The 15,800-nt window shown below is 43.7% G+C and overlaps 1 protein-coding gene across 3 annotated transcripts; it reads right to left on the bottom strand.

The window, feature by feature from the left end:
- Positions 1-1,266: 1,266 nt before the first annotated feature.
- On the bottom strand, positions 1,267-15,751 carry LOC109893503 (protein Hook homolog 2). Of its 3 annotated transcripts, none has more exons than XM_031834549.1 (23): positions 15,644-15,751; positions 14,571-14,653; positions 13,609-13,681; positions 13,402-13,452; positions 11,455-11,587; positions 11,047-11,114; positions 10,758-10,820; positions 10,491-10,571; positions 8,560-8,723; positions 8,305-8,445; positions 7,988-8,189; positions 7,758-7,868; positions 7,488-7,575; positions 7,266-7,332; positions 6,262-6,399; positions 5,506-5,593; positions 5,069-5,074; positions 4,891-4,925; positions 4,692-4,774; positions 4,469-4,572; positions 4,204-4,311; positions 4,045-4,116; positions 1,267-3,887 (listed from the first exon to the last, which is right to left on the bottom strand). In XM_031834549.1, the coding sequence occupies exons 4-23, from the start codon at positions 13,420-13,422 to the stop codon at positions 3,756-3,758; spliced, it is 1,905 nt and encodes a 634-aa protein (XP_031690409.1). In that variant the 5' UTR covers positions 13,423-13,452; positions 13,609-13,681; positions 14,571-14,653; positions 15,644-15,751; the 3' UTR covers positions 1,267-3,755. The 3 variants fall into 3 exon arrangements, with proteins under 3 accessions (XP_031690409.1, XP_020342332.2, XP_020342334.2); XM_020486743.2 differs by having other exon boundaries at positions 15,501-15,675; XM_020486745.2 differs by lacking the exon at positions 5,069-5,074 and having other exon boundaries at positions 15,501-15,675.
- Between the last annotated feature and the right edge of the window lie 49 nt (positions 15,752-15,800).

Genomic DNA, 15,800 nt, shown 5'->3' on the forward strand with positions numbered 1-15,800 from the left:
CCTTCCTAGAAGAGTGGAGGCTGTTATAGCAAAAGGGGGACCAAGTCCATATTAATGCCCATGATTTTGTAATGAGATGTTTGACGAGCAGGTGTCCAGTTTGTCATGTAGTGTATATTGCCAGTGCCAACATTTCATACTGCAAATGTTGGTACTGGCATATCATATGTCTAACAGACACGGTTAATTTCCAATATATTTAAGCAGTGATTTACCATCACCAAATTGACAGACTAAAATCAACACCAACAAGCGAGGGAGAGGAATCACGAGCACTGCTAGGCCGTCCTGAGTTCAACGAGTCTGCGTTTCAGCAATGTAACAGCATGTCCAATTAGTGATGGTAAATGCCCATTGTGATATGTCCATTACACATATATTGCCAGTTTCAATACGTTATACTGCAATTGGACAGTGTCCATTGTAGTGTCCAGTGTCCATTGCAAATATATTTGAATAGGGATTTACCATCACGAAATGGACGGAATGAAATGACCATCTAAGTGTGAGGGAGAGGAAACACTGTTTGACTCGTACTGTATATTGCTAATGGACATGTGTGACGTTGCTGGATATTGGCGGGAACTGGAACACGCTGTCGTACACATCGATCCAGAGCATCCAAACATGCTCAATGGGTTACATGTTTGGTGAGTATGCAGGCCATGGAAGAACTGGGACATGTTCAGCTTCCAGGAATTGTGTACAGATCCTTGCAACATGGGGCTGTGCATTATCATGCTGAAACATGAAGTGATGGCAGTGGATGAATGGCATGACAATGGGCCTCAGGATCTCGTCACGGTATCTCTGTGCATTCAAATTTCCATCGATAAAATGTAATTGTGTTCATGGTCCATAGCTTATGCCTGCCCATACCATAACCCCACCACAGGGAACTCTGTTCACAACGTTGACATCAGTAAACCGCTCACCTACATGACACCGGTTGTGAGGCCTGTTGAACATACTGCCAAATTCTCTAAAACAACATTGGTCAAAAAATGAACATTCACTTCTCTGGCAAAAGCTCTGTAGGACATTCCTGCAGTAAGCATGCCAAATTGCACGCTCCCTCAAAACTTGAGACAGCTATGGCATTGTGTTGTCACAAAACTGTACATTTTAGTTGCCTTTTCTTGTCCCCAGGACAAGGTGCACATTTGTAATGCCACACCTGTCAGGTAGATGGATTGTCTTGGCAAAGAAGAAATATTTACTAACAAAAATGCAAACAAATTTGTGCACAACATGAGAGAGATATGATTGTGTGTATAGACCATTTATGGGATCTTTTATTTCAGCTCATGAAACCAACACTTCACATGTTGCATTTATATTTTTGTTCAGTAGAGTTTAAGTCCTTTAACTGCATGTTCAATTTGTGATGGTAAATGTCAATTGTAATATATTGCTAATGGACAGTGTAAACAAGTTATACTGCAATTGGACAGTACATTGACAATATATTTGAGGGATTTCCAGTCACAAAAAGGACAGGTTGAATTGTACAGGCCATATCTGTGCTACGACATAGCAGTTCAGTTGGAATGTTGATTTACTACTTTGAAATTAAAAGCCTGACTTCCTGATTTAATACCAAATAAACACATCTACTTAAAAGAGTAAAACACTAAGTGAAGTTAAATGTACACACAGTTGTGGTTTCATAGCCTGGTAAATAACATTGCACAGATAGTTACACACTTACAGAGGGCTAGGTACAAGTCACAGAGAGCAGTTTGGCTACCAAAGAGAAGTTCCATGTTTACGCAGATACTGTCAAAGTAATCAGATAGATGTAGTGTTCAACAATAGTGTTGTCCTTCACAGGTTCATCTTGAGAAAAAGATAGGTAAAAATGTACATAAATTCAGTTGTAAATATGACAAAAAGAGTACACATTGTTCATTAGCTAGGTAAGTTCCAGTGTCAGCGAACAGAAGCATCTATAGTTGATTGCTTCTGCTGAGAATGAGAGAAAAGCTACATACCATTGCCATCTTGAAACCTTACTGTGTAATCCTGGAGGGAAGTAACAACCCCCCCCCCCCCCCCCCCCCCCACACATCAATTAACTATGTGAATCAATACCCCCACACTCTGGGTCTCACAAGCACCAGCGTTTCCTACATTCAAATCAGTCTAAAGTGGTGTGTGCAACCAATCATAACTCTTAAAACACCCTGGGGATAAATTCAAGTGAAAAAGAACAAAAATGTAGTCCATCAGGAAGTCTAGCCAATCATTCATAAAGTAAATTCCCATATTACAGCTTGAAACAAAAGCTTGTTCAATAGTCTGTGTGAATACTACCAGTCAAACGGTCCTGACAGAAGAGGACACATATCTGCTAGTCTTTCAGAGCGCCTGCCATTACATGTGAACACCATACTCCTAACAGGAATTTGATACAAAAGTAGATAGGTTAAACAGAGTCCGGGACATTTTTCTAGTCTTTCACAAGGAAATGAACCATTATCAAAAGGGAGGAAGTGCTTTTCTTTACACTGTGTACCCTTGCTGAACATTATTATACAGACTAACACAACTACATAAAACGCTGAGGTTAGAAAGCTATTCTTCCTGCTCTTCAAACTATAACAAAGGAGAAAACAAATAGATACAGCTTGAAAAAAGTCTAAAACACATTCACAGAAACAAAACGAGGTCATGACTGTGTGTGCAGAGAAAATATGTGTTCCTCTCATATCAAAGACATTGAGCTCTTCGAGATGAGGGGTGCCAAACTCATTTTGGCCACATTCGGGGGCCACATTCAGTCTTCAACAACATTTCCTCGCCATCAAAATGGGCAAAAAGTGATGCTCCAGACTGTCATTTTGATGATTATTAGTGATCTGGATACAGTCAATAAACTGTATGAATGTAGGTCCATTCGCATTTCTAGTTTCAAACTTGATTTTCGTCATTGTTAAAAGTATATCAAGTTAGCCCCGCCCCACGCAAAATATCTGGATCCGGATGACAGCAGTTCTAGCGCTTCACCAGTTTCTCTCACCGTGTACATTTAAAAGTGTCAGAGACACAGCACAAGCCAGAATCTCCAAATGACTTGGGCACAAATGAATAGAAAAATCACACAAATTCACCATGATCTCAACCCATAGGTGTCTCTTAGTGTTTCCATGTCAGAGTAAGAGGATAATATCTATTTAGCCTGGCAGTGGGCTGGATAATAAAGGGTGAAAATATATAGTAGTAGTAGTAGGGGGAAGGTAAAGACCCCAGCCCTATTGACAGCAGAAATCATCCCTTTCTATCTCGGTCATCATTCCAAAGCATTGATTCTCATAATGTCCTAATCTAAACCTTAAGAAAACATCAAATACATTATAGCTAAAAAGAGGGCTTGAAAGAAATGGAGGGACTGAATGAGAAACATTGTCTAAGAATTCCATGTCAAAGGATTAGTCACTCAGCTTCTTTCTATCCACTTCATGTTCCTTCATTCCAGCTCTCATTTAGACCCATTTCTCTCATCTTTGTTTAAATGAGTCTTGGCAGCTTTGAATGCACTTGAAGGTGCAGTAAGTAGCTCTGCATCGCTGACGCTCCAGAAAATCCTGTAACAGAGATGCCCAGCAGAGGGCAGCAGCAGCAATCTTCACAAAACACCAAGAGGAGAAGTAAAGGCATCAGAGCAGTGAGAGTAGGGGTACGGAAGTAGTGAACACTAAGATATCGATAATGTTTTGCCTCATCTCCACATCCTCCCCCAGAGTTGATATGTCTTATCTGGGCTGGTGGCGGGCTGCAAGACCTCTCCTGGCGTGGGTGGACTGCCTCTGCTGGGCCAAAAAGGACTGGGCCTGGTTGGACGGACCCGACCGCTCTCCCACCACCTTCTGATGCAGGGCCATACCCTGGGGAGGGAGAGAGAGAAATAGAGCCATAAGACAGGTAAATGTCTTACTAACAACAAAAAAACAAGACCATTATACAAGTCATTGCAGCACCCATCATGCCAACTGCTCTAATACTATGTAGATTAGGCAAATACGGAGAGGTTTGCTTACTCACCATATTGTACCAGGCACTTATGATGAGTTTCTCCTCCTGGTCATGTCTGGACCTGCTCTTCTCATAGTCATGCTGCACAGAGGAGTTGTTCATGCATATGGAGGGTCAGAAATGCACCACTCATCTGCATCTCGTCAGTCAATGTAGAGTGGCTCTTACCTCCAGGTGCTGGATCTTCCGGTCTCTCTCAGTCAACTGGTTCTTGAGGGCCTGAACATCAGGAGACACAGTCAGAGGAGGCTGCTTGGGGTCCAGAGTCTTGATCACCTGCACAATGAACACAAACATACTTGGTGCGGAAATTCTCAACTATGTCACGATGTGCATGACAATCTTTGACTATATCTGCAACTCAGATTTAAGGCGGCGGCCAAGCACTGTGACGCTGTATGGATGAGTTTAGTGTCAGGCAGTGTTGACTGACCGTCCTGGCCTTCTCCACATAGCGCTTGTAGCGTTCCTCCATCAGCTTCATGTCCTCATCCTTCTTCTTCAGGATCTCCTGCAGCTCATCGATCTTCTTCGCCACTGACACGAGGGAGGTTGAAGAGGAAATATTAACGGCATTTTCAGAGCTTGAATGTTCTCTTAGATTGATACTATTTGATAGCACTGCTCCCAAGGGCAGGAAATAAGAGGCTGCTTACTGTTGCCGTCCGCTTTGGGCTCCAGGTCATCAATGACCTCTCTCTTCTTCTGCAGGTCTGAGTGGGCCTCATGGAGCTTCTCCCTGGGACGAGGACAGAGGAAAAGCATGGAGGAGCCGGACGTGCAAGAATCTACAGAGTGGTAATAATACTCCCTTCACAGGTGCAGTGTGCAAGCATCAGTGATAATAGTACTCACAGGTGCTCCTCAAGCTTCTTCTTCAGCAGGGAGGACTGAACGGAGGAAGAAAGTCAGTCAACACTCAAACTACTGAGAAACAGACTTCTGTCAGACAGAGACACAAATAATAAGCATAATATACAACTGAAGAAGTCAAAGTCAAATCAGAGCCCAGGCAGGGATGGGCCGTACTTACAATGGCCTGATTGGCCGAATGTCGGTCGGTGGGGGCAGGCGGAGAGACAGAGGGGTAGGCGTTAATGGTGAATCAACACAGCAAACAAGGGTTAAAGTTTGCACTCAAAATCTCAGAGAACAGTCACAAGCAGGCAGTCAACGTAGGGGAGAGAAGGATACAATCTACAACAGTCCTCAAGGACTATACTGAGGTCTAGGTCTCTTTCCAGTTATAATGACTACAAAATAACAAAAACAAACATTTGAACTAAGACCCATAGATGGTCAACCGATTAAGAGAGATTGGTCCTTTCCATTCTTGATTCCTATACATTTTCAGTATACTGTCTCTGATTAGAGAAGACTGGGTCCACTCAGTGATTGGTATGGACAAGGTAACAGGAGTAAGAGGATGTTAGAGGAGGAGGGGTGAATGAGGAGGGTCTCTCCACTCACATCCTCTGCCTTGCTGCCCTGCTCCTGTAGAGCCTTCTGGAGATCCTCCACCTGGGACCGCAGCTCAGAGATCTGCTGCTGGTTCAACCTGGAACGAGGAGAGAGACGGAACAAATAAGAAAAGTAAGAGGGAGAGAAGGGGAAAGGAAGAAAGAATGAGGAAATTTGATTAAGCTGGTTTTGATGAGTGAGTGGGAGAGGCTGGCGATGCATACAATGTCACATCAGCCGCTGCATTAGTCCATTCTAGCGGTGTCCCGCCCGCCCACCCACCCCCCTCTCTGTGTGTTGTGGTTCATTAGGGAAAGACTGAGCCACTTCAGCCATATTCCACAGCTCGGGATGCTCTCCTCCTGCTGCTGAAGATGGCTGCCTGCCTCCCACACTCTGGACCCATCGCCACACACACGATCCACTCAGAAAAAACACCCCCACACACACGCACGCACACACACGCTCTGTACGGACAGCCGGGGGACAATCTGGCCCATTGCTGTCCATCCTCCGCTCCGGCCCACACAACAACTCAACACACAGACCAGAGGGTGAGCTGACATTTAGCTAGATCGCTCCTCCGTTTAGCCAAATGTGAAACTCAAACAGAAACTCTGGCAATATATACTGTGACTAAGATCGTCACTGACTGACCTTGATACATACAATCAAATCACAATGTGCATAACTAAAAACACTGCAGTGGTATTCGTATAGAACATATCTTTTATTTTACACATGCCTACACACACACACACACACCTGTTTTGTGTCTCCAGGGTGTTCTGGCTGCGTTGAGACTCCTCCAGCTGACCCTGTACCTCCACCAGTCTCTGTCTGTAGCTCTCCTCCTGGACACACAGCATCTTGTTCTCACTCTGCAGACGCACCACCGTCTCCCTGTGGAGGAAGCAGAAGGGATGAGGTCAAAGAGAGAAGGCAGGGAAGTGGGGCAGAGAGGCACAGGTCTGTACACTATGCACCAACAGAAGTATTCAACGCCACCTCAGCCAATTTAACAGCGGTACCATCTGACTGGGAGCCATTCTATTCATGGAGCCAATGGCACATTCTGGTTCTAAAAATAGTGTGGCTGAGGAATAAGACCTTTGCCATTTATCACAGCTGAACACTATGTTTGGGCGGATCCAGATTTCCATATCATTCCTGAACCGCACCGGGTTTACGGCAGTACACACAAAGGGCATGATTTCTGTTCAAACACTTACAAATGCTAACAAAGTATTAGCGAATTCCCATAGCGGACGTTAGCTAAATGCTAACAAGCGCAAGCGAACATAAACAAAAAGCAAAGACAGTTCTATAACTTTATGAGCTGGGTTCTATCTCAAAAGGCTACTCACACTTAATATAGGAGAGGATTGATTGTCTCTGCTGTAACCAAGAAGCTTGATCTTGCAAGCTAGCCACCTATAGCTAGCAAGTTAGCAAACCAAATGCATAGCTGGAGAAAATGTATTTGGCAATAAGATAGTTAACGTATATTTAGCTGGCAAACATTAGTAGTGAATTTCAAGTGTAACTCGATCAGCTCTTGCACTGCTCGACAGTGGACGTCACATGCTCTTAGTAAACAAATATACCATGTGACTGGCTCAACTGAATTGTAGTTGAAAAAAACCCATTTCTAAATACCCCGGTACCGCCCAAGCCTACAGTTGAAAATGAGCAATTTAATTCTGACACCACTGTATGTCTATTGATTGGTGTTTTCTAACAGATTGAGCTTTCACACACATACATACTTGAACTCTGTGGGCATCATCTCAGAGGCCAGGTTTCCCACTGTGCCAGAGTCCTCACATAATCCACCTGAAGGGGAGAGAGAGCGCCAAGAGGTCAGGGGAAAATATATCACATTTGTTTTAACAATCATCTTATCAACTGCCACAAAAGGTCAAACAACCCCCCTCTACCATCTTGTCATTTAGAAAAACTCAGATGTTAGGTGTGTCCATTGGACTCACCTGGTTTACTGAGGCCCTTCTGTTGGACCTGTGCACACCTGAGCTCATCATTGGTTTCCCGCAGTGTGTCTCGCTCTGAGATCAAACGCTGGAAAACACATTGGGATAACGTGGGGATTAGACTGCACTCAATCTGATCCTACTAGAAGTGTTCAAAGTGACTGCCTCAGAATTTCAGAGATTTTAAATCCACATCCACTTTGACATCATGCCCTTTTAAGTAATACATCTTAGTCTGGAGAGGAGTTGTCCCCGGCTATCCTCTCTCACCTCTTTCTCCTTAAGCAGGGCGTCATACTTGTCCTGAAGGTTATTGTACTCAAACTGCCACTTCTCAGCCTTCAGTGCCTCTGACGAATGCTTGGTGTGAAGCTCATGGACCTGACAGCAGGGAGGCAAACACATTCAGGGTCTGAAGAGAGTTCATACCATCATGTGTCATACACACATCCATCTCCACACCTTTGTTAACCCTCCCCACTCTAGCCCTCTCTGCCCACCTGTCTCTTGTAGGTGTCCAGCTGGGTGCGGACTGAGTTGGCCCTGCGTAGCTCCTCCTCCAGCTCACATGTGCGCTGCATGTAGACAGTGTTGCGCTCCTCCAGCAGACGCACCTGTCTGCGCAGGTCCCCCAGGTCCTCCAGCTTACGCTTGTATGTCTCCACCAGTGCCTCCAGCCGGCTCACCCGGTCAGACGAATGCCTGAGGGAGGGGAGAGGGTGAGATGGGGAAGCGTTTTGAGGACGGGGCAGGAAAGAAAGGAGAGAAGGATAGGAGGCCACAGACTACTGAGATGCTGCTCTCCCCCTGGGCTCACCGGAGGATGTCCATCTCATCTTTGAGAGTCTGGGCCTCCTGGGCGAGGCTGGTCAGTTCATCGTTACGGTGAGTGAGGTCCAAAACGTCACGCTCCAGAATCTCCCCTCGCACACGCATGTCATCTCGGCTGTTCTCTAGTCTGTGTCACAAACAGGGGGGCAAACAGAAAATTATAAATCAATTGTATCAAAAGAGTAGACACAGAGTAGAATGCATTTAGTTTGGAAGTCTGTGTTGAGGATATGACTCTGACCTGTAGTTCTCCTCCTGTAGCTGCTCCATCTGGCTCTGCAGCAGCAGCAGCTTCTTGCCAGTGATGGTGGTAGAAGCATCCTGTGGGTTACTGAGGCTGAGCCTCTCCCTCAGGGACTGTGTCTCCACCTGCAGGGACGACTTCTCCTCCAGGACGGCTGCCAACTGAGGCCCAAACACACACACACACACACACACACACACACACACACACACACACACACACAGACAGAGTCAGGGGTGGAGAGGCAGAGAGAGAACCAGACAAAGTGGCATGTAACCAAGGCTAGAGAGGGAGGAGACCTAGAGACAAATGAACAAACAGTTACACATTGAGTCATAGAAAGTGCTGAGCACAGAAAAAGGACACACTTCAAAACGCAGAACACCACCAAAAAACACATTTACTCATGAAAATGCTGAACACAAATAAGACACTCCACAAGTGCTAAAGAAAAAAAAGAGCCACACTCACATATCCAGCAACAGACACTGTACATTGCTTGAAAACATGCAATGTTTTTCCATGAGGGTTGGTGGTAACTTCACATGCACAAACATCAAAGCAGTTAGTCAGCTGGTCTGCTATGTTCTCAGTCGGGTGGGCCACTTTCTCAATGGAGCAGTTGTTAGCATTACCCCTCAAGGAGGTGAATAGAAAAACAGGTGTCTGAGTCAGTCAGACTAACAGTTACAAAGTGGGGAGACTGGAGAGTGAGCTCAGAAAGGGATGTTGACTAAGGATTCAAGCTAGTGAGGCTTGATGAAAGATGAACTATCCTTGGGGTTATCATGGACAAGAATGTTGGTTGGTGGTTTAGGGTACGTCCACCCTGAATATGTTTGTGGGTTAGGCAAGCAGGCATGCCAATATTAAAAGGGGGCGTCTATTACTTACCTGTTGGACATCTTTCCAGTTTGAGCACAGCAAAACTCTACACTGAACTTTAAGGACAAATGGCTTGCTTTAGCATCATACCAGGGAGAAAGTAAAGAACTACATAAACTACTGAGAATTTCTTAATGTGTTGAATGTTTACATACTAAGAAATATGCTGAATACATAACAGTGGTAATTGCCTTCTAATCCTAAATACTATACAATGTAATTATTGGGGATCAATGACCTAAGTCTTTGTACCCAATGACATTGCCTAATCAGAGGCAGCATTAGCAGCACAGTTAGCACTGTTTCATAGAGAATAATAGAGGATTTCTAGTACCCAAAAGCCCATTTTAGCATGTGCAGCGCCATTGAAAACATTCACCATTTTGTAGTCAACTGGGTGGGGCTTCCTATTGGTTAAGGAAAGATCACAAAAGTCCATCCAGGACATCAGGAAGGATCAGCCAATAAATTATTTGTGAGCAAACATTCCATAATTGCAGGTGGCAGTACATCGCCAACCTTGGCTTTATACCTGTATACAACACACTCCAGGTGGCAGTATGCACCCTTTTAGTTTGTTTACCAACTCAGAAGTAATAGAAGAAAATGTACTACTTCAAAATCAGTGTAGGCTGGTGGGAGGGGCTATAGGAGGACAGGCTCGTTGTAATGGCTGGAATGGAATAAATAGAACGGTATCAAACATATGGAAACCACAGGTTTGACGCCGTTCCTTTAATTCCATAACAGCCATTACAATGAGCCTGTCCTCCTATAGCACCTCCCACCAGCCTACACTGATCAAGATGAAGATGGCCTCAATGGCGCTGCCCGTGCACTCACAGAAGCCATAATGGGACAGATACAAAGAAGAGTCCTCTATCACTCTCTATGTACCATTTACACAACAAACCATCAGGGGGAATCAGTCAGACTGGACAACAATCCTCAGCCAAGCGAATAAATAGGGTCACTTCACTCATGGCAAAGAGCTGCAGATACACACTCAACATGCTAACTAACAAACAGTCCTCTCTGCCCACCTGGTGCTCCAGGTCCCGACAGCGCTGGCCCAGATCCTCCTTCGCCTCCACCTCCTCACTGAGAAAATAATACTTCCTGGACTGCAGACACGGAGAGAGACACAATGGAGGTTATAGACAGCACAGTGGGAGGTAGAGAACGAGAGAGATACCATGAAAGACAAGTAAATGAGACAGCAATTGAAGAATAGCGATAAAAACAACTTGCAGGGGAGTGAAAGTTCAAAACTAATCAGAGAAGCAGAGTAAGAAGAGAGCAGGTCCCACCTGGTAGTCAAAGTCCCCGTAGGTCTCAGGACTTCCTGGAACAGTTGTCTCTTTAGCCAGGAGCTACACCACAACAACAGATTCAATTGCTGGTTCAAACTCCAGAAAGACAGATCACATGGCGAAACCCATTGTCAATATAGAGGTAATCAGGACAAGTGAGCTATTGCCTGTTTTATAGTGTATATTAGTGTTAAATAGATAAAGGTTTCAGGGAGCAAAGAATTGTGCTTGTAGGTGCAATCTCACAAGAGGACAAAGAGGATAATATCCAAAATACTGATCTCACCTCCTGTATGGCTGTCATGACAACATGCTGGACAGACTCCTCCAGGGTCATTATCTGCTGGATGTGCTCTATGAAAAAAACATGGAGTCGTCGTCCACTGAATATCACATCCACATCTGACAGCCAGACACTCAAACACTTCAAGAACACTGCTTTACACACAGTGCAACAGTTTATCCTGCATTCACATCAAACCCTCTAGCTTGTTCATCTGAAGATCACATTGTCTTTTAAAACCCTGTTTTATCATAATCTGTATACAGTACATAGTTTAGGCTTTGTAGGAATGAACCAGTGAATGCTCAGTTTATGAACTCGTGATAATCAGGTCATTGCATTAATCCTGCATTTTCTCCATAGGTGACTTCCTGTTACCCAGCATGGCCTCCTCTAGCCCAGCTAGCTCACCTTGCTTCTTCTCACAGCTGACAGCACAGCCAAGCACCAACTGCACCAGCTTTCCAAGTTCAGTCACATCTCCAAACTCCCCAATCAGATTGATGTCTGGCAGGTGCTCATCTGCTACCTGGTGGCCAAGCACCTGTTCATGGAGGGATGGAGACAATGGGGGATTGTGAGAAAATACACAGTTGAAGTCAGAAGTTTACATACACTTTAGCCAAGTTCATTTAAACTCAGTTTCACAATTCCTAACATTTAATCCCAGTACAAATTCCCTGTCTTGGGTCAGTTAGGATCATCACTTTATTTTAAGAATGTGAAATGTCAGAATAATAGTAGAGAATTATTTATTTAAGCTTTTATACCTTTCATCACATTCCCAGTGGGTTAGAAGTTTACATACACTCAATTAGTATTTGGTAGCATTGCCTTTAAATTGTTTAACATGGGTAAAAGTTTTGGGTAGCCTTCCACAAGCTTCCCACAATAAGTTGGGTGAATTTTGGCCTATTCCTATTGACAGAGCTGGTATAACTGAGTCAGGTTTGTAGGCCTCCTTGCACACACACTTTTTCAGTTCTGCCCACAAATGTTCTATAGGATTGAGGTCGGGGCTTTGTGTTGGCCATTCCAATACCTTGACTTTGTTGTCCTTAAGCCATTTTGCCACAACTTTGGAAGCATGCTTGGGGTCATTGTCCATTTGTAAGACCCATTTGCAACCAATCTTTAACTTCCTGACTGTCTTGAGATGTTGCTTCAATATATCCACATAATTTCCCTCCCTCATGATGCCATCTATTTTGTGAAGTACACCAGTCCCTCCTGCAGCAAAGCACCCCCACAACAACATGATGCTGCCATCCCCATGCTTCACGGTTGGGATGGTGTTCTTTGGCTTGCAAGCCTCCCCCTTTTTTCTCCAAACATAACGATAGTCATTATGGCCAAACAGTAATATTTTTGTTTCATCAGACCATAGGAAATTTCTCCAAAAAGTACACTTTGTCCCCATGTGCAGTTGCGAACCGTAGTCTGGCTTTTTTTATGGCGGTTTTGGAGCAGTGGCTTCTTCCTTGCCGAGTGGCCTTTCAGGTTGTGTCGATATAGGACTCGTTTTACTTTGGATATAGATACTTTGTACCTGTTTTCTCTAGCATTTTCACAAGGTCCTTTGCTGTTGTTCTGGGATTGATTTGCACTTCTCGCACCAAAGTACGTTCATCTCTAGGAGACAGAACTTGTCTCCTTCCTGAGGGGTATGACGGCTGTGTGGTCCCATGGTGTTTATACTTGTTCATCTGTACAAACAATACTACACGTGGTACCTTCAGGCGTTTGGAAATTCCTCCCAAGGATGAACCAGACTTGTGGAGGTCTACAATTGTGGCTGATTTCTTTTCCCATGATGTTTGAAAGAGGCACTGAGTTTGAAGGCAGGTCTTGAAATACATCCACGGGTACACCTCCAATTGACTCAAATTACGCCAATTAGACTATCAGAAGCTTCTAAAGCCATGACATCATTTTCTGGAATTTTTCAAGCTGTTTAAAGGCACAGTCAACTTAGTGCATGTAAACTTCTGACCCACTGGAATTGTGATACAGTGAATTAAATGTGAAATAATCTGTCTGTAAATAATTGTTGGAAAAATGACTTGTGTCATGCACAAAGTAGATGTCCTAACCGACTTGCCAAAACTATAGTTTGTTTAACAAGAAATTTGTGGAGTGGTTGAAAAACAAGTTTTAATGGCTCCAACCTAAGTGTATGTAAACTTCCGACTTCAACTGTATGTATTGAGCAATGACATTTCAAATGGACTAAGACATGTACAAACACTGAGGAACAACTGGAGGAGATTGAGCTCTTAAAAGAAATGCAGGACACATGCATATACCATCCATCCATCCCTTCCTTTTGATCTTTAATGAAGAAAAGCCTTTACTCACATCATGGTAATATTCAAGCATGCTCTGAAGAATCTTCTTCAGGTTGCTGACCTGGAGGAAAATTAAATACATCTGAGCTGGAGAATACAGGCATCTTTGCCTTGGTGAAAATACACCATCTATAAACAGTGAGGCCAGTGGTCACTCTAGGTTGCCTGGGTGACAACCTAGAGGCACTGTGTCATATCCTTCTGTCTCATACTGCACCTTGAGGCGCCAGTTGGCCTCACTCTCCTCCTTGATCCTGCTCAGCCATGCCTCATTAAACCAGGAGGGGTCTCTGTTAATGAGATGAAACACTTAACAATACATATTCTAGGGACATACAATACACAGGAAGCCACAGGGCAGAGTATTTCTAAACTGGAAACTCTAATATGTGACACTCAATGAATGTCACAACAAGCAATCAATCATTGGAAACTTGCTTGAGTTATCATATAAAAAACAGACATAGAATTGCCATTACCCAATTCAACTAACCTTTAGATAAAAGCAATGCATGTTTCCAGTTCGACACAAAAATAGATACATTTCTGCGTGTGCGAGTGGACAGAAAGGCACACACATACTACAGCAGATGAGGTATGAAGGTAATTTGGCTTGGACAGACAGTACCCTAAAATGGACAGGCCCTTACACAAAATCCCACCTGGGCACAATCTGCCAGATCCAGAAATACAGACCTATTCAAATCAAGCGTAGGAATATAAATAAAAACAGACTAACAGCCCATCCTCTAACTTCACAAAAAGGCTTTTGAATAGATGATTGAATTTGCTCTAATCAGGCTCTATTCAAAGTAGTTAAAGGCCCAAAACAAAATGTCAGTGTGCAACTGATAAGCAAATCAGTCTGTGAATTGCAAATGACTGGGATTGAACGACTCCACAAATCTCTTACTATTGCCAATGTGACAGGGTAATGGGATCTGCAAGTAAGGACCTTTTGCCACGTTGACATGCTAGTCAGAACTAGGAAATTCAGAAATGTCCAACGTGCTAACTGGTCACAGTTATACACGTGCCACGTTCATCGAATCAGCAAGTCGGACATTTCTGAGTTTCCTAGTTCCGACTAGCATGTGAAGGCGGCATAAATCTCCCAGTTTTCCCAAGCTGAGCTGGTGTCTACTCTTGTGTTAACCCACCACCAACCTCAAAACTTACATCCTGTGTAGAACGTGTGCAATAGCCACTCCGCTCGTCAGGTCCTGCTTACTGGTGCATGAGGGCACCTGAAATGTCTGTAGCTGGAAGGGTTGGACATGAGAAATGAGAAGAAAATGTGTTAGTGTGTCATTTATTCTACTTCACATGACAATCAATTAGAAATCAACTGATCGAGAAGAGGAACCATGCAAATGCTACTGCCAACACGTTGGGCAAATTGCTTACTGTTTTAGGATGGGTATCTATTAAGCACTTTGTGACAACTGTTGATAAAAAACGGGCTTTAAAAAAATACATTTGATTGATTGTACCGTCTAGAAGTGCTGGAAAGCCATTCTACATATGTACTGTACAGCTAAAGTGTTTGCTAACCACTAAATGATAGACCTCAGCTAGCTACTTAGCTGGCAAGTTGTTTGTAAGATAAGAGATCATTCCACATTTCTAGCCAATTTTAATATAGCCTAAACAACCTATATTGTTGTTCCATGGTACATAGTTGAAAAACTCAGCCATCTCAATGGTACTCAGAGGCTAGCTAGGAGAGTGACACTGGCTTGCTGGGGCTTGGCTAGACCTTTGTACTGATTGCATAAAATGGTGGCGAACTGAGTTGCTGGCTGGAAACTTGAGCTTGTCCAACAAGTACATTTCTGATGTCGACAGTAAGACCATCAAAATCATTTAGCTAGCTAGTTAGCTTTATTTGACAGTGACAGCTAGTTAATGATGTTCTTTTTTATTTGAACGGGTTCAAGGCACTATTAACGATAAAATGCCTAGCTACATTTAATTGTAAAAACACCTAATTTCATTTCGCCACATTTCACTGCTAGCGAGAGGTCGCTTTGGATGACGACTCAGTCTGGCTAGCAAGATATCCCAGTTACCCAACTTGGCAATCATATTTAACTTTGTAAAACTTACCCAATTTAGTAGCGAATCGCATAGCTTTGCTTTATCCAGACTCATTTTGGTTTGTCTAACCGATACTCTGCAGTTAGCACACTAGCAATCGAGACTTTCACCTTCAAACTTAAGATTTTAGTTTTTAGCTCACGTCAACAAACCTTGGCCTCCTGTTAGCTAGCTTGACTTTCGCGTTTTAGCTCCATAAACCATCCGGGTGAGCCTCCGTATTAAGAACATTGTCATGGCAACAGATGACAGTATTTCATTTGTTGTTGTCACAGAGTTTCTAAACCCAGAGACGCACGCAACATCGCG

This window comes from Oncorhynchus kisutch, linkage group LG10 (genome assembly GCF_002021735.2).
Source record: "Oncorhynchus kisutch isolate 150728-3 linkage group LG10, Okis_V2, whole genome shotgun sequence".
NCBI lineage: Eukaryota > Metazoa > Chordata > Actinopteri > Salmoniformes > Salmonidae > Oncorhynchus > Oncorhynchus kisutch.